The sequence below is a fragment of the Centroberyx affinis genome, unplaced genomic scaffold (assembly GCF_046629955.1).
Source record: "Centroberyx affinis isolate AG114_WGS23_722 - 3 ecotype Tasmania unplaced genomic scaffold, CSIRO-AGI_Caff_v1 ptg002952l_1, whole genome shotgun sequence".
NCBI classification, from domain to species: Eukaryota; Metazoa; Chordata; class Actinopteri; order Beryciformes; family Berycidae; genus Centroberyx; species Centroberyx affinis.
Genome location: NW_027281067.1, coordinates 38,386 through 65,953, shown reverse-complemented (window position 1 = coordinate 65,953; position 27,568 = coordinate 38,386). Strand labels below are relative to the sequence as shown.

The following is a 27,568-nucleotide window of genomic DNA, read 5'->3' as shown; positions in this document are numbered from 1 at the left end:
TACCCATTTTAGGAAACACTGAAGGGCCTAAATGGAATGCTTTTTTTTTTACAAACCATGCATGCCAAGAGATTCTTCCTGTCCTTTATGGTTTGAAAATCATATCCATAAAGGCTTCAAGTTGTCAGGAGATGCTGAAACTATTTTGTCTAGAGCCTTTTATTAAAAAGCAGCCCTCGCGGCTCTTTTAGCGGCGCTGCACCTTGCTCAGCGACACGCGGCCCAGACGGGACGGGACGGGGCGGGACGGGGCGGGAGAGACGCTCCTTTCTTCTCACTGGGAGTTTATTACTGAGCGCTGTGATATCTGGACTCACTCAGGCGATCGGAACAAAACGTTTGGCATCACAGTCGGGTCCACTCTGTGCCAATATCATCAACATTTGGGGTTAATTTCAATGAGCACACACTCATTATCACATCAATTACTGAAGCTAATGCAAACCACAGCATTAGCCTGCTATCGCTTTGTTCTTTGTCAAAACAAAAAAACAAAAACAGGAGTTATGAGGATAAACTCAGCAGATGTTAGCTTGAATGCAGTCTGTCGTGGCGTGCTTGTTTTGTCAACCTGCGGTAGTCTGGGTGGGCGGAGTTAGTTTTAGTCTTTTGCACCAATGGGGGAAAAATGAAAACTCCTCCCACTCAGCGTAGCTTCAGGTTGGTAACAAGGTGGCGTGACCCTGTATGACATCACAGTGACCGGCCAATCACAACACACAGATCAGTGGCTGCCGTCCCAAAATGTTTGCCACCAAAGTCGATCTTAATTCTCAAACAATAAAAACACACACTCACATCGAACAGATGCACATAAAGTTTTAGATGTTTTGTCTCGTCCAATTAAAGTTTAAATCGTCAACAATGAATTTTTATTGCCTAATAAAATCATTACAGATTGGTGGTTCGTGCGAGAGAGAGAGAGAGAGAGAGAGAGAGAGAGAGAGAGAGAGAGAGAGAGAGAGGGGAAGAGTGGAAGATCGACTTTGACCACAAACATTGTGGGAAACACAGAGCGGATCACATGGTGCTGGAAGCAGGAAGTCAATCAGCCAATCAGCTTTAGCTTTACCTCCGCCGGTCCTCCACTCCTGCTATTGGTTGGAAGAGCTTTCTACACACCAAACACAGAGGTAGATACATGAGCATGAGACACGATGTCACCTTCCATTGTGACAGTGACAAACAAACAGCTTCATACACCAGACACAATGTATCAATACAATCAGATCACATCAAACAGGCTCATTTAGAGACATGAACTCAAGTAGGATACAACATAGAGAGAAAGGAAAATAAACCAAAACTCATATTTACTATTAGGGATGGGACGATATATTGACATTTAATATATCGCAATACAAAAATGTGATGATACATATTGTGAGGCAGAAAAATAATCGCAATATTAGCCCCATTGGTAACACTTTACAATAAGGGTCACTAAGTTAAGTTAATTAAAAGTTAACTAATGTGTAATTTACTAATGGTGTTCATGTTAACTAAGGTATTAATTTATACATTATTTAATAGTTTAGAAAGATGACTATTAAATGATGTATAAATTAATACCTTAGTTAACATGAACACCATTAGTAAATGATTACCAGACACATTAGTTAACTGTTAATTAAGGGTTAGTTAATGCTTATTAAGCATTAACTAACCCTTAACTTAGTGACCCTTATTGTAAAGTGTTACAGCTGCATGTTATTCTGCTGTAGTAATCACAAATGAGACGCTTCACCATCACAGTTTCACAAGCTCTCCATCCAAATTATATTACTGTCACTTTGTAATGACATTTTAAAATTCTTGTTTACATTCTAGTGAGCCAATGGCATCGCTAGAAAGATTTGTCTCAGAAATAAACAGAATTCTGCACAATTCACAATTCAAACTTTTATTTCTTACATCGTATCACGGTTGTATCTAATCATGAACTCCATATCGTGTATTGAATCGTATCGTGACATAAGCAAATCGTCCCATTCCTATTTACGATTAACAATATGTATTAAAGCAATGAAAGGATAAAAAAAAAAAAAGGTATGTTGACATTTTGCTGTGGAGAAAGTCCTGGACTACAAATCAAGTTGGAGAAAATCTTTCATTTTTTTCAGACTGAGCAAACTATAAGCATTACGATCTCATTTAATCTCTTTTTTTTTCTTTCTTTCTTTTCCTCTCCATCTCTCTCTCCTCTCTCTCTCTCTCCTCCTTTTGTCTTCTTGTTTCTAGTGTGTGTATGTATGTGTGTGAGTGTGTGTGTGTGTGTGTGTGTGTGTGTGTGCGAGAGCTGGGTTGTTAGGTTTTTAGTTATTTTTTCTCTGTCTTGAGAGATGATTCACCAAAGAAAATCTAAATTCTCCCTCTCTCTCTCTCCATGTTGCTCTCTTTTTGACATGCATATCTGAACGTGTGTGTGTGTGTGTGTGTGTGTGTGTGTGTGTGTGTGTGTCACCTGTGTTGCTGTGTCTTTTGGTGAAGGGGTTGAGCGTGGCCTTGGCCTTGGACGTCCAGTTGGCGGTGCTGGATCCGAAGGAGCTGGAGGAGAGCGACTTTCCCAGGTTGTCTGAGCTCACCTTCTTAGTGTTGTTAGTGGCCGTCTTACTCCAGTCTGACACACACACACACACACACACACACACACACACACATTAATCAATCAATAACTGATCGATTGATGGCCACTCATGAATGGAGCAATGTTTCAATATTCAATATTCGGTAATCCCACACGTGAATCAACACTGATTAAATATCGCCATGGAAACAGAAAAAACACACAAAGCAGCTCGTTCACTTCCTCCCTCCTTTCCTCCTTCCTACCTTTCTCCCTCACTCCCTCCTCCTTCCACCCTCTCTCTTTGACCGACCGCCTCCTTCCCTCCTTCTCTCCTTCCCTTCCTCCCTCCCTCATTCCCTTCTTCCTTCCTGCCAACCATTCCTTTCCTCCTTTCCTTCCTCCCTTCTTTTCGCCTTCACTTCCTCCTAAGCTTCCCTTCCTCCTTTGACTGGCTGACTCGTTCCCTCCCTCCTTTCCTTCCTTCCTTCCTTCCTCTTTCCTTCCCACCTTCTTTTATTGACAGACTGACTCCTTCTCTCCTCCCTCCTTCTCTCCATCTTTGACCGATCCCTTCCCTCCTTCCCTACCCTCCTCCCCGAAGGAAAAAAGGAGGGAAGAAAGGAATGAGGGAAGGTAGGAAAAAAGCCAGGAATGAAGGTAGACAGGGAACAAATCAAGGAAGAAAGGAAGAATGAAGAGACTGAATGAAGGAAGGAGGGAAGGAAGGGACAAGGGAACAAATCTACTAAGGAAGAGAGAGTGAAGGTAGGAAGGATGGCAGTAAGAGAGGGAGGGATGGAAGGGAGAGGAGAGATAGGGAGGGAGGGAAGAAGGAGAGAATTAATGAGTCAAGAAAGAAAGAGAGAGAAAGAAAGGAGAGAGAGAGTCAAGGCAGAGCAGAGATAAGGAGTGAGGTTAGGAAGGAAGGAGGGAAGAAAGGATAGAACAAAGGAAGGAATGAAGGAAGAATGGAAGTAAGACGGGAGAAAATGAAGGAAGGATAGAAGAAAGGATGGAAGGAAAGAAGGAGAGGGTAAGAAGGGAACAAATGAAGGAAAGAGAGAACAAAGGAAAGAAGGCAATGAACGAAGGAAGGAGGGAAGGGAAGGAAGGAGGAGGGAAGGGGTGGCCCTTCCCTCCTCCTTCCTTCCCTTCCCTCCTTCCCTTCATCTTTGACTGACTCCTTCCCTCTCTCCTTCCCTCCTTCTTTGACCGATTCCTTCCCTCCTTCTCTTCCCTCCTCCCTCCTCCCCTTCCCTCCTCCTTCCTTCCCTTTCCCCCCTCCCTCCTCCCCCCCTCCCTCTCTCCCTCCCTCCCTCCCTCTCTCCCTCTCTGACTCCCTGCTGTTTTGTGTTTTGTTGTTTATTAACAAATGTTTGAGGGATGAATCTCTCCTCCGGACTGACCGACAAAAGTCGACTCATTTCCTCATTTAAAGTCTCAGATTACATAAATTATATGGCGGATTTCCTGTCACAGCAGGGAGTAAACACACACACACACACACACTCACACACACACACACACACACACACACAGACAAATTTGCCTTGGGCTAACACTTATGCTATTTAATTTGATTTCTTGCTCTCCTTCCCTCCTGTCTTCCTTCCTTCCTTCCTTCCCCTCCATCTCTCCTTCCTTCATTATCCTCATTCCTTCCTTCAGTTGCTAAATCCCCCTTCCTTCGTTCCTTCCCTTCCTTCTTTCTTCGTTCCTTCTTTGGTTTCCTTATCCATTCGTTTCCTCCCTCCCTACATCCCTATCCTCTCTTCCCTTCCTTAACTGTCTTCCTACCTCCGGCCAGATGTTCCACAACTTCCTACCAATTAAATAAAAATAAGTGAGATGTTGTTGCGTTTGGTCGTCCAAATGCAACAATCACTCAGGCTGCTTCAGGATCATCCCACTACTATAACTGGAGAGCGGTTTGTTCCCGAGAGGAGAGGAGACAAGGAGAGGAGAGGAGAGGAGAGGAGAGGAGAGGAGAAGAGAGAGGAGAGGAGACAAGGAGTGGAGAGGAGAGGAGAGGAGAGGAGAGGAGAGGAGAGGAGAGGAGAGGAGAGGAGAGGAGAGGAGAGGAGAGGAGGAGAGGAGGAGAGGAGAGAGGAGAGGAGACAAGGAGTGGAGAGGAGAGGAGAGGAGAGGAGAGGAGAGGAGAGGAGAGGAGAGGAGAGGAGAGAGGAGAGGAGACAAGGAGTGGAGAGGAGAGGAGAGGAGAGGAGAGGAGAGGAGAGGAGAGGAGAGGAGACAAGGACAGGAGAGGAGAGGAGAGGAGAGGAGAGGAGAGGAGAGGGGAGAGGAGACAAGGAGAGGAGAGGAGAGGAGAGGAGAGGAGAGGAGGAGACAAGGACAGGACAGGAGAGGAGAGGAGGAGAGAGGAGGAGAAGAGAGGAGACAAGGAGAGGAAGAGAGGAAAGGAGAGGAGAGGAGAGGAGAGGAGAGGAGAGGAGAAGAGAGAGGAGAGGAGACAAGGAGTGGAGAGGAGAGGAGAGGAGAGGAGAGGAGAGGAGAGGAGAGGAGAGGAGAGGAGAGGAGAGGAGAGGAGAGGAGGAGAGGAGGAGAGGAGAGAGGAGAGGAGACAAGGAGTGGAGAGGAGAGGAGAGGAGAGGAGAGGAGAGGAGAGGAGAGGAGAGGAGAGGAGAGGAGAGGAGAGAGGAGAGGAGACAAGGAGTGGAGAGGAGAGGAGAGGAGAGGAGAGGAGAGGAGAGGAGAGGAGGAGAGGAGAGGAGAGGAGAGGAGAGGAGACAAGGACAGGAGAGGAGAGGAGAGGAGAGGAGAGGAGAGGGGAGAGGAGACAAGGAGAGGAGAGGAGAGGAGAGGAGAGGAGGAGACAAGGACAGGACAGGAGAGGAGAGGAGGAGAGAGGAGGAGAAGAGAGGAGACAAGGAGAGGAAGAGAGGAAAGGAGAGGAGAGGAGAGGAGGAGAGGACACAAGGAAAGGAGAGGAGGAGAGGAGACAAGAAGAGGAGAGGAGAGGAGACAAGGAGAGGAGAGGAGGAGAGGAGACAAGGAGAGGAGAGGAGGAGAGGAGAGGTTATAAATTCTAGTCTTGCTAATCTGTCCACCTGAATGGAAAACCTGCTGCATCTGACTCCTCTGCTTTGAGGACGAAGGTCAGAGGCTGGCTGAGTTCGTCTTCCTCAGACCTTCATCACCTATAGATCACTGCAGCTCTCTCTCTCTCTCTCTCTCTGCTCCCAGACAAACTTTCCTCTACTGTCTGCAGCTGCTAGACTCCTAACCACATCCAGGAGTCAGGATCGTCTTTCACTCTCCTCCCTAAACTGGGTTTGCCGTTTCATTTTTGATTTGACTGTGAGATTTTACTGATAGTGTTTAATTCACAGTGCGGTCTGGCCCACAGATACATAGCAGACATTTTCATATTTCAGCTTCAGTCAGAGATCAGGCTGCCAAAATCAGCTTTTAAATCTTAACAGTATAACAGGCCCTTTGATAATTTACACTTTCATTTTTAGTGTTTTATCTTTTTATTTATTGCACCTATTTTGTTCTATTTTATTTTCTTGTTTTGAATTTTTATCTGTATGATTTTATTTATTCACCTGTATTTTGCCTTTGTCATGCTGTACTATTATTATTATTTCATATCTTCCCTCCCTCATTCTTTCCTCCCTTATCTATTCATTCCCTCTTTCCACCTCTCTCCTTTCTCCCTTCCTCCCTTCCTTCCTCCCTTCCTTCCTTCCTTCCTTCCTTCATTGCCTTCTTTCCTTTGTTCTCTTTCCTTCATTTGTTCCCTTCTTACCCTCTCCTTCTTTCCTTCCATCCATTTTTCTATCCTTCCTTCATTTTCTCCCATCTTATTTCCATTCTTCCTTCATTCCTTCCTTTGTCCTATCCTTCCTTTCTTCCGTCCTTCCTTCCTAACCTCACTCCCTATCTCTGCTCTGCCTTGGCTCTCTCTCTCTCCTTTCTTTCTCCCTGCCTTGATTTATTCATTCTCTCCTTCCTTCCTTCCCTCCCTGTCTCCTCTCCCTTCCAACCCTCCCTCTCTTACTGCCATCCTTCCTTCCTTCAACTCGTTCTTCCTTAGTAAATTTGTTCCCTCCTCCTTCCTTCATTCAGTCTCTTCATTCTTCCTTTCTTCCTTGATTTGTTCCCTGTCTACCTTCATTCCTGGCTTTTTTCCTACCTTCCCTCATTCCTTTCTTCCCTCCTTCTTTCCTTCAGTCATCTGTCAATTCAGACCTTTCATCATTCATCTGTCAGTTATACAGCAACACACAGAAACAGAGAAAACTCTAACAAGATTTTTGAGCGATTTGCAGGACGGGATCACACTTGACAACAAGGATATATTTTAATGTTTCATTCAGTTTCATGACAGACAAAAAAGGATTGTCTGTGGATGAGAGTGACTGCATGAGAAGTAAAACTGAGAAAAAATACTCAATACTCAATGCTTCTCAAAAGGCAGCGTTGGTACACAAGTCTTGTTTTATAGCATTTATGGGTTCCATTTGTACTGATATCGAGTTCAAACCCTTGTCATGACCTTTGACCTATAAAATACATAAAAATAGAATAGAATAGAATAGAAAGCCTTTGTTATCATTGAACAGAATACAATGAAATTAGGAGCGCTACTCCTGATCAGTGCAATTAAAAAGTGGTTACTGCTGTTTAGGGTTAGACGTGTATATCACTTTGCAATATTGGCTTTTTATTAAATATCAGACCAATATTGCCTACCTCCAATATGATGGATGTGTTGTTGTATATGTAGATATGTATACATATATACGAATATGTATTCTCATGCATATATGTATTCTTATTCTTATTATCCTGGGTTTCAGTGCAGAGTTTTAGTGTCCCATGATGGTCTAAATGCTGTTTCAGAGGCTTTTCCACCTTGACAAGAATAAAATTCACTGACTTCTTGTGAGTTTGGGATTTTTTTTTGGCATTAAAATGGTCAAATTGGTAAAAAAAAAGATTATATATATATATATGTCAAATATCTGCACAAAATGTCGTCTATCGTGAGCTTCAATCCATAAATATCAGTATCGTATTAGTCTTCAAAAACCTGCAACAGTTGCACCCTACTACTGTTTTCCTCTGTAGTGCAGTGTAGATCAAGAAGCATGAAGGTACCACACCGACTGCAGCCTTCCTCCAAATGAATTGGCAGCTGTACAGCTCATATAAAGACTAATCGCACCTGGACCACTTCCCGGTCTTTTAGAGATGACTCGGTTTATCGTGTTTTATTAGCTGCAAGCCAAGACGACTCAGGTTTTATGTTTTAATAAAGCATCTGTCTCTTTTTTTTTTGTTGCTTTGGGAATCTGAATCTGAATCTGAATCTGAACTGTACAGGAGTCCACTGGACTCCTGTACAGTGAAATGAGATAAATTAGAGAGAAAGACAGACAAACAGACAGACAGGTACCTGAGTTGTCCGCCAGTCTGAATCGGCCACAGCACAGGTATCTCCTCCACTGCTTCTGGACGTTTTCTTTCAAGGCGCAGTGGAAGACAAATATGAACAGACCTGAAGGAGAAAGAAAAGAGAAGAATATAGTAAAAAGTAGAAGTTCTAGCTGTGGTCGTGGAAATACTCATGATACAGTCTGGGATGTAGTGGATGGCAAACCCACCTGAACTCAGTTTACCCACCTTTTTTATTCAAAGAAGAGAGTTTACTCATCTTTTTAGGCTGACATAAATACTTCCGACATTAATTCACTGTGTTTCATAGTAAGTAGTATCAAACTGATGAAGATAAAACGAGGATAAAGTCTTTATAGGTAGCCTCGCAAGCCAGATGAGTCTGGTGAGTCGATCACACTGCGAGAAACATCTGGCCTCCCTCCCTGATAGGTGGATACGAGTTAAGGCGGGTCCTGCTGCAAAGTCAACGGACCAATCACAGTGTTGGTTGATCCAATGGGGGCGACATAAGCGAAACTGACAACAACCGACAGACTTGAGTTTTAACAGAGCGAGTAGAGACGTAAACAGCAATGGCGCCAATGAAGTACGCAGTGCTGACTGTTGATGAAGCCAAATTTCTGTTATTTCAGAATTGGAGAGGTTTTAATGAAGAACAAAGAACCACACTGAAGGCTTTTATTGAAGGAGAAGATGTTTTCACTCTTCTTCGGCAAGCGTTTGATCTGTCAGCTAGCTCCTTGGTCGCTGAATGATAAATGGCAGAACATGCTCCACATCTACACTGTATCAAGAACTGATTGGGATTGTGGATGAACTTCACCTCACATACAAATGGTAAATATTGCTCGCATGCGCTGATCTGCTTAACATTGTTTAGCAGCTAACCTTAAGCAGTTTACTAGTTGCAGCTGTATTTATATCTGGAAAAGATTCCAGATAGGTCTGTAGCTCTGTATTTGCTCAGTAGGTTGCTAAAGAATGTCAGAAATCTTTCCATGACTGGTTGTTCTGACTGGTTTCAGGTTTAAGGCCCCCAAGAGAAATCTTTTAGGCGGAAAAAGCATGATTTTTTGTTTATATTGGTGGTTGTTCCGGATCACGCACTGGAAGTCCTAGTTTAACCACCTTTTTATTTACCACAATATCACTATCACAACACAATCAGAGCACATACAACTAAATACCTGACAAACTAACTAATGGGCCAAGTTAACTCTGCCAAGACAAAGAGAACTATCTGATTTAGTAACTAACTCATTGACTAGTTACCTTGTAGTGAGTTGAAGATGGCGAAGAGGTACATGAAGGCCAGGTTGACCGGGCCCCAGGCGAACAGAGCGAAGCCCCAGGTCATACCCAGCAGGAAGGTGAGGCTGATGACGCTCCGGAGGTTTCGTAGAACCTGAGTCACATTAGAAGAGTATACAAAACTTTATGGAACCTAATCATTTTTTGCCTGGGTCCAGACCTTTGAATCCGCCCACTCCACCGAGTTGGCTGATTCTGGTCTGGCATCGTGACATGAAACAGTGGTCTCTCGGTTGAAAAATGATCGGTCCAATGAGCGCCGGGGGGGGGACTAACGATTAGCCAATCAGCGCCACGGGCGGGACTAACGCCGTTGTCAAGCTGTTGTCAAGCTGTGCGCCGGAACCAAGGAGGAGTAATAACAACAATGGCGACCGCTATAGACAAGATACACGCTGCTATCAAGGCTGTTCTAAATCCATTAAAAGTACCAATTACTTTGAAATCCGAACAGCACTCTGCTTTGAAGGCATTTATTCAAAGGGGAGATGTTTTTTTCGCATCAGTGTCGACTTAAAATGACGTTAGATTCAGGCGGATACGTCGGTCTCTAGTGATTGGTTAGGGAAAATCGAATCCCCCTCCTTCACGGAAATCGGTTAGAGCGGAGGCAATGTCAGACTGAAGATGGAAATGGAGTGTAACGAGTTGACAATTCTGTCTGATATCAGGCAAAATAATTTTTGGCGATGCAGAAAATTTCTATGAAACATGTCCCGGATCATTACTTTAAACGAATCGAAATGTGATGAAGGATCTTGAACTCGTACCTCCTCCCGGAGCGTGCGGTTGCTGCGCTTGCCGTTGCGGCCGCAGATCTGCAGCATCACCACGATGAACATGGCCACGTTCATCAGGAACACCAGGCAGAAGTAGCCGACGCAGGTGGTGTAGAAGACCACCGAGCTCTGGATCCAACAGCTGGGGAGAGAGGACACACACACAAACACAGATAAGTACTCAAATACACAGCTAAGCCACACATATAACAACGGCTTAAGTACAAAGTGAATCAATGTAATACAATAAAATGAGTGCTTACAAAAAATTACTCTCGAATAACAAGGAATACATTTGGACTGCCAAAACATTTAGCACAACTCAAACATGGCAGCATAGCTCAGGTATTAGGTAACAAAGTGAGTAAGCAAATATGTAAGTCAATGGTTCTCAACGTGGGGTCCGTGGACCACCAGGGGCCCTTGAGGGGGTTCCAGGGGCTCCCCAGCAAATTGATGAATTGTTAAACTTCACCATTATTTCATTTACAAGAAGTTAACACAATTAGAGAATGTAGAAGAATGACTGTTTTGATCATAGTGTCACTGTCATCTCTCTGCCTACAATACAGACAGTCATGGAAGTCATGGACAAAATCATACCTGACAATAAAAATATTCTCAGATTTGGGTCCGAGAGACAAAATCTCATCAAATGGGGGTCTGTGGCCCAAAAGTACACTAGATTAGGGGTCCTTGATATGAAAAAGGTTGAGAATCACTGATGTAAGCTTTTGTTTTAGAATGTTTGTGCACTTTGTACATCCATTGTAACCACATTATAATTAATATTATATTATTATTTTCACAGTATTATTGTATACTTACAATACATTTCCATAGGTTAATACACAGTTAAATACACTGGAAAAAGGTCATTGAAAGGTAAAGTGTTTCTGAACACTCTCTCTGCTTTCCAATGTACCTCTGAGCCCAGTCAAGTACATTAAGACAAATCTGTTTTCCTAAAAAGAGAGAATAAATGTATCTTGTCTTGACTTATTCTGATGAAACTTACAACTCAGAGGCTCCCTGCCCGGACTCTCCTCTGCCGTACTCCTGCCTGCCATAAGAGTTTTTATCCACAGCGACTACGATTCCAACCAGCAACGCAGGGAGACCTGGAACAAAACAGATCAATAAATTAAGAAACACAGTAGAGACACAGACTCTATCTCATGAGAGGTATTCCACCCAGATACACCCGTATTAGTTGTTGTTACTTCTGCCAGTGGAGTTGGAAGGAGGCTGTTTTCACCTGTCTGACAGCCGGGAGGTCCCAGTCAGCTGCTAAACCATGTTGCATTCACATGCTACTTTGTGGGAAAATCAAACCCTGAAGACAAATGATAGAACTGAAATGTGGAACTGTCCACACTGTATGTGGTGAGAGTGAAACCTAAAACAAACAGAACACTGGCACTCACAGAACAATAGTCTTCTTATTTATTATGGGCAAAAACGAACGCGTTTCATCTAGAAGCCATCATCAGTGCTTCAAAATAATCAAATACATTGAATATTTTGCTTGACCTGCACCTCAGCCTCAACTGCCAAGCTAATTATGGGCGCTGCCAGTTAGCACAATTATACAAAAAAAGATTGAAATCACAAATTCCAAATGGCAAGAGGCTGCAATTGGAAGTGTGTTACAGAAAGCTCTCTAAAGTATTATTGTGTTGTGTAAAATCCCTGGCCTACAAATAAAGCTCCACATCAGAGAAAATAGTTTATTTTATTCAAACTTGGCAAATCTTACAGCTGCACTAGACAAGATTTTTATGTAAAAATGCAGCTTGGTCTTATCAGCCCAAATCACAAAGTGGGGCTGCAACAGAGAAGGGTGTAGATTTGCTCTATTTGCTCAAATCAATTTCAGGTGTCGGGTGTACAGTCACTGGCGGGAAAACTTCTCGGCTCACAGAAAGTAATGAATCAAAAATCAGGAGAAAAATGCAAAACTGTCGCCTACAAAGCAAGCTCTCTCTCCAGAGAAAGATGGAGTGGTAGAACCTGCTGCAAAATGTTTCTTTTTCACCATCTCCACCCCTGTCAGCCACTTAGAACGAGACATTTATCTTAAGCCGCTTTTCCACTGCATGGCCGCATGGCTCAACTCACCTCGACTCGACTCTACTCGCTTTTGGTAGTGCCACTTGGTTTTCCACTGCAGATAGTACTCAATGTGCCCCCCCACCCGCCCCACCACCCCCCCTCCACACACACACACACACACACACAACTGGTCGTCATAGCGACGCCGCATGAAACTGCCGACTACAGATTTTATTTCAGAACAGACTGAAGGCAGTGAGACAACAGACTGCTGTCTGGCTGCTCAAAGGCGACGCAAGAGGGTAAGCTAACCTGGTAGCTAACGTTAGCATATATGTCCCGTGTCGCGCAATGATGACAATTCTCTCTGACCAATCAGTACTCTGCAGTGTTTTCACGTCACCTTTTGGTATCGCCTCAGCTCGCTTGGAACCTCGACCATTGGGCAAGTACCAGGTACCAGGTACCATATTACCTGGTACCTGGTACCTGGTACTTGCCCAATGGAAAACCAAAAAAGGCGAGCAGAGTTGAGTCGAGTTGAGCCGGTACCATGCAGTGGAAAAGCGCTATTAGAGGACATTTTAGGTCCGAGGACTGATTTCACGTCACATAATTTCTGGGTAATGAAGTACCTCAAACAGTTATCTCCTGCTGTCACTTAGGTGCAAAGTTGACAAGTGCAGGTTTATACGTTGCTTTGTATTGTATCATATCATATAGTATCGTACCGCATAGTACCGTATCGTATCGAATTGAATCGTATCATATCATATCGTATCATATTGAATCATACTGTACCATATTGCACTATAGCATAACGTATCATATCGTATCGTACCGTACCAAATCCTACCTTACTTTGTCGTGACCAACAAATGAACCACTCACTTACACATCATGTGCACTGTTGCTTTTTACTTGCCTTTACTTGCCTTACTTGCCTCAGGAACATAAATATTACAGTATCATATCGGTAAAGATCGTATTGCTTTGTATTGCATCATATTGTAACCAACCGATCAGCCACCCACCCCATCCGCCGATGCAGAACTTGAGGATGTATCGGCGTATGTAGGTGTTGAAGACCTTGACGAGAGCGATGTACATGTGGATGGACTCCAACCCCATCCAGGTGAAGGAGGTCAGCAGGAAGTAGTGCAGGAAGATGGCCACTGACACGCACAGCCAATCGGTGTGCAGACTGGCCAGCCAGCCGTCCAATAGGAACACCATGTTGAGGAACAACAAGGACGTGCTGAGGTTCATCAGGATCTTGGACGGGTAGTCGCGCCGTAGCTTTCTGTGAGGGGGGGGAGTGGGGGAGGGAGGAAGAAATAAAGGAGGAAAAGAGGGAGAGCTTAGTATAGCTTAGTCATTTTTTTCATTTAAACTTCTACATTAGCTCAGGAGTTCCTAAAGTGAAGTCCGGGGGGGGGGGGGGGGGGGGGGGTCCTTCAGAGGCTTCAAGAGGTCCCCAAGTGCAATAAAGAAGAGTTAAGTTTCATTATTATAGAAGCAGAGTAGGGGTTACTGGCACAACTTCACCTACTTCCAAGTTGCATTGAGAAGGGAAAAAGGTCTAAAAAGGTCAAAACTCCAGCAAAACTTGAACTTTATTGTTAGACCAGGTCTAGGTCTAACAATAAAGTTGTTCTATATACTACAAGTTTCATTATTATCCCATTTACGAGAGGGCAGCCCAAGGAAAGAGCAGAATATAGGAATGACCAATTTCTGATTAAAGATTTCACTCTCGCCACCTACAGTATAAATTCTGTACCAAATCCTATCTAACACTAAATATCTCCTGAGGAGGTGGATGCCTTGGAGAAAACCCTTGGGGCAACATCTTACCCAACAGGGGCCTTAATGCTTAATTATTTAGGGATCCTTGAACTGAAAACATATGGAACCCTATGGGAACTAACCCCAGGCTGCTGTGACCCACCACAGAGTTTAATGAACGACACAGTGCAGCAGCTAAAGACCAGACTCACTCGAAGGCGATGTAAGTGAGCAGCGTGGCAGCAGAGAAAATGGCGGAGATGCCACAGCCGATGTAGGTGATGAAGGTCAGGATCCTGGTGTTCCTCTCATCTATCTGGGCTGCAGCTCCAGAGATGTCCTGGAGAGAGACAGACAGAGAGGGATGGAGCAAGTCAAGCCAAATTTAGTTTTATAGTGCTTTTGACACAAAACACTTTGTTACAACGTGCTTCAAGGTAAAAGTGGCTCTTTATTTGATTGTTAGAAATGGCTGTTCTGCTGACATAACACTTTCAGCAAGGTTGTTCCACAGTCTAGGGGCTGTAAAAGCACTAGAGCAATCACCCTTTTTTTTTTCTAAATAATAAAGAGCTTTCTAAATAATGAGCAAGATTTTAAAGTCAAGTCTATAGCTGACAGGGAGACAGTGAAGGGACACCAACAGTGATACAGTTCTTCTTCTTTTTTTTGCCTGTCAGGAGCCTGGTTCCTGCATTTTGAATCATTGAATCATTTTGGATCATTAAGACAGCTTTTACAAAAGTCTTACTGGGGTCATCCTGGTGGCTTAGTGGTCTAAGGCACGCATCACATAACTGTGACATCCTGGGTTCAAATCTGGACCAGGACCTTTCTCCCATGTCATTCTCCTCTCCCTCTCTCTCTCTCCTAATCTTTCTTGTCTATCTCTACTGTAAAAACTATCATAATAAATGCAAAAGCCCAGAAAAATAATCTTTAAAAAAACAAAAGTCTTACTGTAAGCATATCAACGAGATGTACGATTGATACACAAATGTACATGCACACACACACACACACACGCACGCACACACACAGGTCTTACCATGAGGATGCCAAAGTGTGTGAGGTGGTCACAGAGGCAGATTGTCTTGTTGCTGTTGGATTCAGGAGCCACTCTGCAGCCTTCTCTATTCCAGCCTCCAGCACCATCTAGTGGACAGAGAGATGCATTACACTAAAATCACCACAGTACGTTATCCTGCTCAATCCAAAAGCATTTAAATTTGTTTGTTAAAGATGGTTTTGGTCATGCATTATGAAAGAAATTTGAGTGGGTTTTGCTGTTGAGAATAAACTATTAAAATGATTTAAAACACCAATATCACCAGTACAACATTTGGATCACCAATACAACATTTTGATTTTTTGTCAAACATGCTTTCAATTGTGCGTTATTAACAGGTTGAATGGCCTTGGGAATGCCTGCTTGTATCTTACCACAGAAGGTTATTTTATAGAAGAGAAAAACAATAATAGGAATCTTTAGGGGTTTTTCAAACTGCAACTACAGGAAAATCCCAGAAGAACCACTTCCCCATGAGTAACCCCTGGGTTTTACAACAGAAGTAGATAGAGGTGAACAGAGACTTACTTTTCATGGTGAAGTCCCAGAACATACAAACTGGACTCGGGGAAGGCTGAGAGGAAGTAAGAAAGAAGGAATAACATCAAGTTCACTTCTGCAGCCACATAAAGGCTCAATCCAGAACCAGCAGTATGGCGCCCCCTGTTGAGATTGCTGCCCCACTACTGGCTTTGTTTACATGTTTACACTCACATCCCTACCTGGTAGAAGAGGTGAGCTATCTCGATCTCCACAGGGTCCAGTAAGCTACTGATGGAATAGTTTCCGACACTGCTGGCCACAACATAGCTGTTTAAAGACAGACCGTCCTGCTCGTTCTGAAAAACAACAACAACATCAGCAACAAAAACAACAGCCTAAGCCTTTTTGCAATGGTTTATGAGTGTTATTCTTCAGTATTTAGCTTTATTTATCCTGGGAAAGTCTAAGTCTAAGTGCGTATGCCTTTTTCCAGCAACAATCAGCTTCACAATTATAAAGTACCACACATTCACACCTGGGAACTACAGTCTTCTGCTGAACAGCTCTACTGCAGCAGATGGATGCGAGGCGCCTTGCTCAAGGGCAACTGACCTGGAAGAGGTTGGTTTTGCTGAAGAACATGAAGTTGATCCTGGAGATGGTGGATCTGTCCGCCTCGGTCAGGGTGAGGTTGGACAGCAGAGTGGCTGGAAGAGTCACCTGGGCCAGAGGGTTGGCTCTCTCTGATTCAAAATGAATCTGAGGAGAGGAGAGGAGACAAGAGGAGAGGAGAGGAGAAGAGAGGAGGGAGAGAGGGGAGTGAAGAAGAAGGAAATAAGGCAAGGGAGAGGGGACAAAGTAAGAGGAAAGGAAGGGAGAGGAGAGGAGTGATGAGAGATGGGAGGAGAAAAGGGAGAGTGTAGGATAGGGGAACAGATGGGATAAAAGAGGAGAGGGAAGTATAGAAGAGGGTAAGGGAGGTAATTATGACTCAGAAGACTCAATACTCAAACTAAACTCTGAAAAGGATAACCTTTAGGGATTCTTCAAATTGCAACTATGGAGATGCTTCAAAAGGTTACTTGAAGAACCCCTTTATGAAGTGATGAACTTACTTCAAAGAACCCTTCAGGGACATGTTTCCTTGTGAGGAAACCTAAGGTGCCCCAAGGATCCCTTTGGATCTTAGAAAAAAAACCCTGATGAACCGTTGGTTGTCAGAGTGTACCTGTGGGTCGGTGGTGTTAGGAGAGATGAAGGCGCTGAAGGAAGTCCCGTTGAACATGGTGGTGTTGAGGGCCGATATCCCCAAGGCCAGGTGCCTGGAGGTGATGCTGACCGACGGGCCCTCGAACTCTATCTTCTGGACCAGCTCATCCACTGTCTTCAGAGCTCTGAGAGAGAGATAGAGAGAGAGAGAGAGAGAGAGAGAGAGAGAGAGAGAGAGAGAGTTTAAAAATAAAGACATGAGAGATGAGGGGGAGAGAAGAGGAGAGAAGAGAAGAGAAGAGAAGAGCAGAGCAGAGAAGAGAAGAGCAGAGAAGAGAAGAGAAGAGCAGAGCAGAGAAGAGAAGAGAAGAGAAGAGAAGAGAAGAGAAGAGCAGAGCAGAGAAGAGAAGAGCAGAGAAGAGAAGAGAAGAGCAGAGAAGAGAAGAGAAGAGAAGAGCAGAGAAGAGAAGAGCAGAGAACAGCAGAGAAGAGAAGAGAAGAGCAGAGAAGAGAAGAGAAGAGAAGAGAAGAGAAGAGAAGAGCAGAGCAGAGAAGAGAAGAGAAGAGCAGAGCAGAGAAGAGAAGAGCAGAGAAGAGAAGAGAAGAGAAGAGCAGAGCAGAGCAGAGAAGAGAAGAGAAGAGCAGAGCAGAGAAGAGCAGAGAAGAGAAGAGAAGAGAAGAGAAGAGAAGAGAAGAGAAGAGAAGAGAAGAGCAGAGAAGAGCAGAGAAGAGCAGAGAAGAGAAGAGAAGAGAAGAGAAGCTGACTACACAGGGCAAAGTGAAGAATGAAAATAGCGCAACAGGATGAACGTAACATAACGCAATGTCACCAAACTCCAACGTAAGTTAAGGTAGCGTAACATGATGTGACATAACGCAATGTAATGCAACAATAATGGAACATAATGCAAGGTAACAAAACTGTAATGTAATGTAACAGCACAACACAATGCAACGCAATTCAAGAATAATGGAACATAACATAACATAATGTGAAGTCACAAAAGTCAAGGCAAAGCAACAAAAGGTAGCCTACCCTAACAATAAAATTCCAACATAACAGAACATAATGTACAGTAACGTAACTCAATGCAAAGCAACAGAAGGTACGGTAATAATGTACTGCAACGCAGCCAACATCGCAACAACAACATAGCAACGTAACAAAGCAAAATGTAGCATATCGAAACAAAATGTAATGTAACCCAACGCAGTGTAGCACAATGTAGCCTAATGTGACATAATGTAACACTCAAATATAACATACCATAAGAATAGTGCAAAACTAGAAATAACCGCCTCGCGGTTGTATGCCTCCGCCAATAAACTTTGTTTTATCATTGCAAGGACAGACTTTATTTATTGAACATATATAATTAATGTGATTATTAGGTCAACTTAAAGGATTTTGGTGTCTGCAAAAGTAAGTGACAGCACTTCCACCGTTTTTGTAGAATGACCCAAGATGGTTTTCTCAGCTACAGTGGTAAGCAAAACATTATGATGTCACAGTGAAGTTGACCTTTGAACTTTTGGATATAAAATGTCATCACTTCATCATTTTATCCTATTAGACATTTGTGTGAAATTTTGTCATAATTAGCATATGAATTCTTGGGTTATGGCCAAAAACGTCTTTTGTGAGGTCACAGTGACCTTGACCTTTGACCTTTGACCACCAAATTCTAATCAGTTCATCCTTGAGTCCCATTGGACGTTTGTGCAAAATTTGAAGAAATTCCCTGAAGGCGTTCCTGAGATATCGCGTTCATGAGAATGGGACGGACGGACGGACAACCTGAAGACATAATAATAATAATAACATAATAAATAATAATAACATAAAGACATAAAAATGCAACGCAATGCAACAAAACGCAAAGTAATGTGACCTAACGTAACACTCAAACATAACATACCATAAGAATAGTGTAAAAACATGCAATGCAACACAACGCAACACAGCATGACAGATCACATCACACATCTTGATCAGTGGTTCTCAACGTGGGGTACGGGGACCACCAGGGGTCCTTGAGGGCATTCCAGGGGGTCCCCAGCAAATTGATGAATTGTTAAACTTAATTATTTCATTTACTAGAACAATTACAGAATGTAGAAGAATGACTATTTTGATCATAGTTTCACTGTGGAATTCTGGCTAAAATCATATCTAACAATAAAAATATTCATCAGATTTGGGTCCAAGAGAGAAAATCTCATCAAATGGGGGGTCTGTGGCCCTAATGTGGACTAAGTTAGGGGTCCTTGACATGAAAAAGGTTGGGAATCACTGCTCTAGATCATCTTGGACCTACGTCTCGGAGGCGGCAGCCAGCGCGGTCTCAGAGCTGGTCATGACGTTGGAGATGATGGTGACCACGGTGGAGGCTAAGGTGGTGTTGATCTTCGCCACGTTCACCAGCTCCTTCACCTTCGTCACGACTTTAGTCACCTAAGACAGAGAGGAAAGAGACGAAGGGTGAAACGAGGAAGGATGTATTTCGTCTTCTAGGGTCTCAGGTCGGGCTTCTCTGTGGTTTAGTACAGTCGAAGAGAGAAGTTTTGGATTCCCACCTCATCGTTGGACAGCTTGTTGTTGGTGATGTCGGCGAGCTGCACTGCTACCTCAGCAGCATTCTCTGTACACACACACACACACACACACACACAGGGACACACACACACACACACACACACAATGAAAGATAGAGTACAAAGGAAGTTCTTCTACATCTTAATATCTGCTTGCGTCTGTGTATATCTACTGTATTTGTCTGTTATATTTAGTCTGCTGTCAGTACTGAGTTAGCATAATACAGTATCTGTCTATCTTTTTTAGTATCTGTCTATCTGTACTGCAATAAATGACATGTTGTCTAGTGATTTTAACTTGTTTCCAGACCTATCAAGCTTATTTTGTGATATTTTCAGTCAAATTATCTCACTACACTGGCAGATGATGCTGCTGGTTTCAATACATTTTCAATAAATTTCACTTGATTCATGACTTCTTCCAAGAAATCATCATAAAACAATGATGAAACTCTTGACACAAGAACAAAGTAAATGTCCTGAAACTGCCAGTCCAGTAAGATGATTTCACAAAAGTAATCCTAAAATAAGCTTGATAAGTCTGGATACAAGATAAAATAACTATAACAAGTTTGTCAGTTTTTACAGTGTGTATATCCATCTGTTTTTCTGTTCTGCCTACATGCCTGTCTGTCTGTCTTGGGATCTGCCTGTCTTTAAATCCACCTCACTTTCTGCCTTAGTATCTGCTCGACTGTCTGTATATCTACCTGTCTGTCCTACTATCTGCCTGTCTATCTTCCGTCTACATCCGTCTGTCTCTCTGTCTTAGCGTCTGATTGGCTGATGGCGGTGCGTACCTGCTGACACCTCGATGCTGTCGATGTCGGTGCAATTACTGAGGTCCGGAGCCGACCAATAGGACGAGTAGTTCTGCGGACTGATTTCACTGGGGGAGAGACAGAGAGAGACAGAGAGAAAGACATGGAGAGAGAGGAGAGAGGAACGAGAGACAAGAATTTATACATTTCCCCAAATTTAGACAATTTCCCTTGTTGTGCAACAATTTTAAACATGATGAAGGAACTAAGAATGAACACAAGCATAAGGAGCCAAAGTGCAGCAAACAGCCCACTCCACTTCTTTTTCCTGGATTTCATGTATTGTTGAGTTTTTTTTTAACACTGGAAAAACCACAGGCCTTTTCAGGTTTTATAATATTTGGGCTTTTTAAGCTGCAGCTGAATGCAGACAGCAGTGTTGTAAATCCCTTCCACACAGAAAGGTTTCTTCTTTTAGGTTTCTTTTGGTTAAGGTAGAATTTTCGATAAAACAGAGTCAAGAACCCTCTGATTTGTTACAATAAAAATAAAACTCAGAAGAAAGAACCAAATGTTGTCCTTAAAAAGTTCTATTTATTCTACTGATTTGGAACATTAAAGGGTTCTCTGCAGCACCATAAGGGTCTATGGAGAATCATTTCAGCATGGTGCTACAGTAGTAGAGAAGCTTTCTAAATGCTCATTTTAATGGCTACATTTATATGTGCACAATAATGTGACTGCAGCCAATTATGCGAGTAAGACAATAATTCAATTAAGCTGTTTACATAATTCTATAATTTGATTAGAATCCTTTTTACATGAGTGAAGTATTTATTTTGATTATCCTGAGGGAACTGTGGGAGCCAGGGGTTTTATTACTAAAAAAAAAACGAATAAAATTTCATTACAGAATTTTCATTTCATTCGAGGTGAGGGAGAGTGTGTGTCAGAGCCACTGGTCGTAGTCTCCAGGCCTCACAAACTCGACACAAACACACACTTGTTCTGACAAATCCAGCCTCCTTAAAATGTCACCATTACAGTTCGTACACCTGTCTAAAAACTGCATGATATCCATGTATGTACAACTCTTCCAAACTCCAAAAGTTTTGGCCCGCCATCTTGGTCTAGTCCAGTACAGACTCCACTTCCCTCCCACCTCCATGTTACACAATAAGCTGGGCACACGTGTAACTTGGCCACAGTTCAAGAATAAGCTGTAAACATGTCATAACTGGTGTTTATTAAATGAAATTAAATCACAGTTCTCAAAACAGCGATCATGCTTACTTGAACTAAGAGCATAACTGCATTAATATAATCAGAGCGAGGTCTTTACATGGGCTCTGCCTCACTGCAGTTACAATTTTGATGTGCATGTAAACATTACTGAATGTTTTTAGGTTACTATTATTACAGTGTTTCTGCATCATTAGACAGTGCAGTTTAGAAAGACAGGAAAGAGGGAAGAGAGGGAGACGATGCGAGGTCTCAGGCTGGATTCGAACCGAGAACGTCACCATTTCATGGTAGGAGCCTTAAACCACTGAGCTACCAGGACTAGGGTTAGGAACTGATAAAATTCCTTAACAATTCCCTCTTATCGATTTGATTCCTTAACGATTCCCTTTATCAATTCCTTAATTTATATATTACCTTTATAGCACCCCAAAAACACTAAGTCTGTAATAAAAAACCTAGCTATACTGAATTGAATGAAATTCTGCTATCAATCCTGTATTTGAACAAATAGAAAAATATGAACTGTACAGCATACTCTTTTCAAAACTTAATTTTTCCTTTCTCCATATTGTTCAGTTCATTCAACAGTTTTTTTGAAAGAAAATGAGCTTGTCAACTTTCTCAGGAAAGATCCCAGCCTGCTCTTCACTGACTGTCTGCATATTAGCAATTCTGCAAATAAACAACATTCTAGTTTTATGGATGGTCAACACAGTTAAACATGTTAATTTTCTTATTTAGTATCACTATGTATCACTATGTACTACTGAGTGTTCATCATCCACCAAGGTTTGAGAGATCCTAACATTCAACAACTGTAATCAAATGGAGCTTTTGGCTGCTGCATTTTCTAAGTCAGTGGTTCTCAACGTGGGGTCCGGGGACCACCAGGGGTCCTTGAGGGCATCCCAGGGGGTCCCCAGCAAATTGATGAATCGTTAAACTTCATTATTTCATTTACAAGAACAATTATAGAATGTAGGAGCCTGACTATTTTGATCATAGTTTCACTGTTATCTCTCTCCCTACAACACAGATAGTCATGGAGTTCTGGACAAAATCATATCTGACAATAAAAATATTCTCAGATTTGGGTCCGAGGGACAAAATTGCATCAAATGGGGGTCCGTGGCCCTAATGTGGACTAGATTAGGGGTCCTTGATATGAAAAAGGTTGAGAACCATTGTTCTGAGTGATGCAGTTGAAGAGAGCTGCTGCCTGCACCCTGCAGCCTCTCAGGTCATGACGGCACATGACTGAAATCCACCACCCTGCTAGGAATGTCAAGGTAAAACATCCAAGACCGACCCAGGCGGGACTCGAACCCACAATCCCCAGCTCCGGAGGCTGATGCCTTATCCTTTAGGCCACTGGGCCACCGCAGCTGCCTCAGACCCACTGAACCACTTTCCATTATAACTCCTGTCAGTGTTTCAGCTACAAGCAGAACAAATACAAGTTTAGACAAACTAATCAACAGCAGACTATGAGGATGTAATTAGTATTCATGCCACGTCTTCCGCTCCATGAACCTCTGGATGGTCCCCCCCCCCCCCCCTTCCCGGCTTCATCACTGACAATAGCATTTCTTCTGCACACGCTGCTGTTTTTTTCTATCAGAAGTGAAATTGGCCATCTGTTACCACAAGGCCTATTGTTTGTCTATCAATGATTAATGCAGGATTAACGTGCTATGTCATGTTCCTCCTGACAACACAGAGGGAACTCAGCAAATTAGATTTCAAGGGTGTCCTGTCCTGGAAATACCACGGATCAGGAAGATCCTAATGAAAACTGTCTTTAGTTGTTGTCTCTAACGGAGAGCAGAGAGGAGACAAATTTATGCGTGTGAGTGATTAGAGTGAGTGAGAGTGATAAGATTAGAATTAGGATTAGATTTAGGTTTTGCAAGGTTTAAGGTGAAGGTTATGGAATGAATGTAGTCAATGGAAGGACTTCACAAGTATAGGCAAGACAAAAGTGTGTATGTACACAGAAAAAGGAGGGTTCTTCACGGGTTCTTTGGTCAAGGTAATGGGTTCTATGAGGAACCACAATGACTCAAAGAACCCCCTGATTTGTTAATGTAAGAAACTGGTAAAGCAGAGTAAAGAACCCAGTTTCAACCCAATTTCATGCATTCTTTAGGATTCTTTACAGAACCATTGAGGGTCTATATAGAACCATTTGAGCATGGTGCTAAAGAGAACCTTTCTTAAAGGCTTCTTTATAGCACCAAAACAGGGTCTGCTATGGTACAAGCCTGAAGAACAGTTTTCTGGTACTATATAGAACATTTTTAAGGGTTTGCTTGCATTCATGCAAGCATACTGTGCTCTGTGTGTGTGTGTGTGTGTGTGTGTGTGTGTGTGTGTCTGTGTGTGTGGGCATGCATGCAAATATGTTTTTACGTGAATATGCACACAGAAATAAGGGTTCTTCGGTTAGGGTAATGGTTCTGTATGAAACTGTAATGACTTACAGAACCCTCTGATTTGTTAAAATAATTTAAAAAAAAAAACTTGCAAAATAACCCTGTGTGGTTCTTAAAAAGTTAATTTTAGTCGTGATGATTTGGGAGATTCATGCATTCTGAAAGGGTTCTTTACAGCACCATAAAGGGTCTATGCAAAACCATCTGAGCATGGTACTACACAACACACATCTGTATTATTGTTCCATGCAACGTGTGTCAATAACAACACATAATGACTGAAATAACCTGTTGTTTTTGACATATGTTGTGTTGACAAGAAACACACATGTGAGAGTCTAAAGCGAACATAAAGAACCTAAAATGGTTCTTTATAGCACCAAAAAGAGGTTCTGCTATGGTACAAGCCTAAAGAACCATTTTCTGGTACTAGATATTACCGTTTTCCCCCCGTTTTTTTGCTTGCATTCATTCGATACTGTCTGCTCTGTGGGTGTGTGTGTGTGTGTGTGTGTGTGTGTGTGTGTGTGTGTGTGTGTGTGTGTGTGTGTGTTACCAGGTCCTGGAGGTGTTCTGCTCCTTGTTGGGGAAGCAGGGCAGGTACTGGGTGACGGTGGGTCGGCTCTCAGGCCAGCGGTAGTGGAGCGGGTTCTCCTCCGGACAGTTCTCTGCAGGAGGGAACAACACTCACTTCAGGATTCAGGTTTTAGGTTTACACATCTAAATGATAAAAAAAAATAAAATAACCTGAATACAGACAGAAATACAAACTGAGAAGGTGAGGAAGAGAAATTGTGACAGGCTGATGAAAACATCTCACCTCAAAAGAGAAGAAGAGAAAAAAAGATGAAGATGACAAACAGAGATAAATATAAATTGGACAAGTTAAACCTGAAGCCATAAAAACTCCACACAGAGGAGAAAAAACAACAATATCTATGAATAACAAATAAAGGGAATAATCTCAAAGTGAGATGCAGGGAACGTGAGAGAGAGTGTGAGTGTGTGTTCAAAGAGAGAAAGATAGAGAATGTGTGTATTGTGCTAATTAGACGTTTTCCCCGGAAATAGCAGAAGTTGTGTTGCTCTGATCGTGGTGCGTTTAGAGTCCTTGGAAAGCTTGGAATTTCTAGTTTCCAGCGATACCAAGCATGTTATTGTAGACTGGGCATTGGAAACTGTGGTAGGAGGGGAAACAATCAACATACTGTATATCTTATATAGGCTTACTGCATGTATTAGGACCAAGTTCTTCAGTTTAGTTTAGTTTGGTTTCATCCAGACAGATTAAAACAGAAAAAAAAGACGTACAAACTGTGCATGTGAAGGACTTTCAAAAACACTTCATCCCAAACGAAGAGCAGAAAGATCGAAACTCAACAAGGTGTAGAAATGTACAAAAGCATCAAAATGAATTAACAAAATAAAACTGTCCTCTAATTAGCTATGATGAGAGCCAAGCAAAAGTAATCAGAAAAAAATGATGACTTGCATGTAAATGTTTTAAAGAAAGTAATGTAATTAATCAATATTATTATTTTTTTTTAATAAATAATATTTTTAAATGTAGTAATTAACTAATCACGGCATGAAGGATAATGGAAAGATAAAACCAATTAACAATGAAATAAACAATTATATAAATACATGAGGGACCAGACAAATTACTGAAAAAATAAATTAAAATAGACAAATAAATGACTATATAACAAACTAAATGAATAAATTACTTCATTAATCAATCAATCAATTAATATACTATACAATAATTACAACATTGATTGACTGATTGATTGAATGATTGATTGATTGATTGATTGATTGATTGATTGAATCGATTGACTTAAATGAGTAAGATATAAAACTAAACTAAACAAATAAAGCTAAACAAAGATACAAAGATACTGTGTGGTGTGTGTCAACACCCTGCACCTTACCAATAGATTTGATATCGATGGAGTTAGACTGGATCTGCAGCTTGTCACCCACGGGTGCCTCGCTGCTGGACAGCCTGGCAGACACAGCAGCCTCACCCAGACTCTCATTGGTGGTGTAATGATAAACCAGCAGGGCCTGGCAGGTGTAGCTGGACAGGAGAGAGAACAGACTAGAGTCTATCTAGTGTAATGTGGTCCAGTCTAGTAGAACAGTATGTTCTATACAGTGACAGACCAGCAGAGGTGGACAGTAACTAAGTACATTTACTCAAGTACTGACACTTTACTTGAGTATTTCCATTCTGTGAGACTTTCTACTTTTCCTCCGCTACATTTCAGAGGGAAATCTTGTACTTTTTCCTCCACTGCATTTATCTGCCGGCTGGAGTTACTAGTTACTTTGCAGAATAAGGTTTTACATGCAAAACATACGATGAGCTCATAAAATATGTTGCATTGTTAGAGTTTAAACTCCCCAACAGTATATGGAGCAGTTAGACCGACAACATTAAAATACTTCTTACAGGTTAATGCTTCAATAATTTAACTCTCTGAAAGAATGAGGACTTTTACTTTTCATACTTCAGTTCATTTTACTGCTAATACTTCTAGACTTACTTCAGTAAACTTTTGAATGCAGAATTTTTACTTTTAATGGAGTATTTTCCCATTAGAGTATTGCTACTTTTACTTAAAGCATTCAAGTACGTTTTCCACCACTGCTGCACAGTGCTTTTGTATATTGAATTAAATGAATAAAGCAATTATTTTACCTTAGACCTCTATCCAGTGAAGCAGGCTGCACACTGGAGAAAAGAGAGGCAGAAACAGGAGTTCAACTGAACAGTATTTGCAAAATCTTCTTATTAACCTACGTAGATGTCAGGAGACTCTGGTTTGCCATAAAGGACAATACAATCAGTAATAATAATAATAACTTTATCATAGGATGAAAACCAAAATGAACAGAAAAATAGAATAAAAGTAAGATACAATTAAGACAGAGTTAAGATAAAAGACGTAAAAAGACAATAGAAAGATGATAAAAAGACAATAAAAAGCCGATAAAGAGACAATAAAAAGCTGCTAAGAGATAAAAAGCTAAAAAGACGATAAAAAGACGACATCACATAAAAGCAAGTCTATAAATATGGTATCACAAAGGTCAATCACAGTAAAGTCAATGTATTAAACTTTACATGATTGACAGTTTACCTGACAGATTTAAACCACACTGCAGCTTAAAACAAGCACTAATAATTATTATTCCACCCTGGTCTGAATGACACACTAGATGTAGTTACATATTCTGAGGAAATACAGTTTTATCTACTGTAGAAAACCTCCTTCATGCATCTGTCCTGCATGTGTCCTGCATTAGCATCACAAAGTGTTTGTCGAGTGTTGTTTCTTACCTCAGGTAGCGTACAAAGACTGCATGGGTCCAGTTCTGAAACGTTTGATTCAGCTGTAAGAAATAAACAAATCAAATCAATTCAATCAGTCAGTGAATCTGTCAATCAGTCAACTGAACAATCAGCAAGTTTATCTGTTTGTCCGTTCTGTTTGTCTAATAGGTTTTGTCTTGTGTTACTCTATAGAATCTGACAAGCGAATCGATTGTGAATTAAGAAATCAATCAGTATTCTACTAATATGATTAGTTGTCCCAGTTAGTAACGCACTTGGAGAAAAGCCTGAGTCCAGCAGGTCTTCATGTTGGACCCTGACAACAGCTCCTTCAAAGGTTCTTTGTATTTTTTAATTCCGTGGCTAATGGGAAACGTCTATTTCAGTAAAGTATAAAAAGATTAATGTTTTTAAGAATTTACAAAAAGCAGGTCCAGCAAGTGATGACTTGCCAGTAGAAAATAAACTGGATTAAATGTTTCCATACCTCACTTTT

General features: G+C 41.9%; 1 protein-coding gene and 1 non-coding gene across 2 annotated transcripts in view; both read right to left on the bottom strand.

Moving 5' to 3' along the window:
- adgrg6 (adhesion G protein-coupled receptor G6) overlaps positions 1-27,568 on the bottom strand; it is a gene marked incomplete at its 5' end in the record, with an annotated part of 77,947 nt that overhangs the window by 12,329 nt on the left and 38,050 nt on the right. Inside the window, 19 exons of the mRNA XM_071536852.1 lie at positions 2,465-2,620; positions 7,995-8,096; positions 9,269-9,401; positions 10,078-10,228; positions 11,105-11,207; positions 13,176-13,444; positions 14,142-14,269; positions 14,978-15,084; positions 15,527-15,572; positions 15,721-15,837; positions 16,094-16,240; positions 16,710-16,875; positions 19,009-19,145; positions 19,268-19,332; positions 20,086-20,174; positions 24,283-24,394; positions 25,664-25,812; positions 26,437-26,469; positions 27,079-27,131. Of these exons, the coding sequence (XP_071392953.1) occupies positions 2,465-2,620; positions 7,995-8,096; positions 9,269-9,401; positions 10,078-10,228; positions 11,105-11,207; positions 13,176-13,444; positions 14,142-14,269; positions 14,978-15,084; positions 15,527-15,572; positions 15,721-15,837; positions 16,094-16,240; positions 16,710-16,875; positions 19,009-19,145; positions 19,268-19,332; positions 20,086-20,174; positions 24,283-24,394; positions 25,664-25,812; positions 26,437-26,469; positions 27,079-27,131 (2,263 nt within the window). The remainder of the gene's footprint in view (positions 1-2,464; positions 2,621-7,994; positions 8,097-9,268; positions 9,402-10,077; positions 10,229-11,104; positions 11,208-13,175; positions 13,445-14,141; positions 14,270-14,977; positions 15,085-15,526; positions 15,573-15,720; positions 15,838-16,093; positions 16,241-16,709; positions 16,876-19,008; positions 19,146-19,267; positions 19,333-20,085; positions 20,175-24,282; positions 24,395-25,663; positions 25,813-26,436; positions 26,470-27,078; positions 27,132-27,568) is intronic.
- Positions 22,597-22,669, bottom strand: trnar-ccg (transfer RNA arginine (anticodon CCG)). The gene has a single exon. It is a non-coding gene; the product is annotated as a tRNA-Arg (tRNA).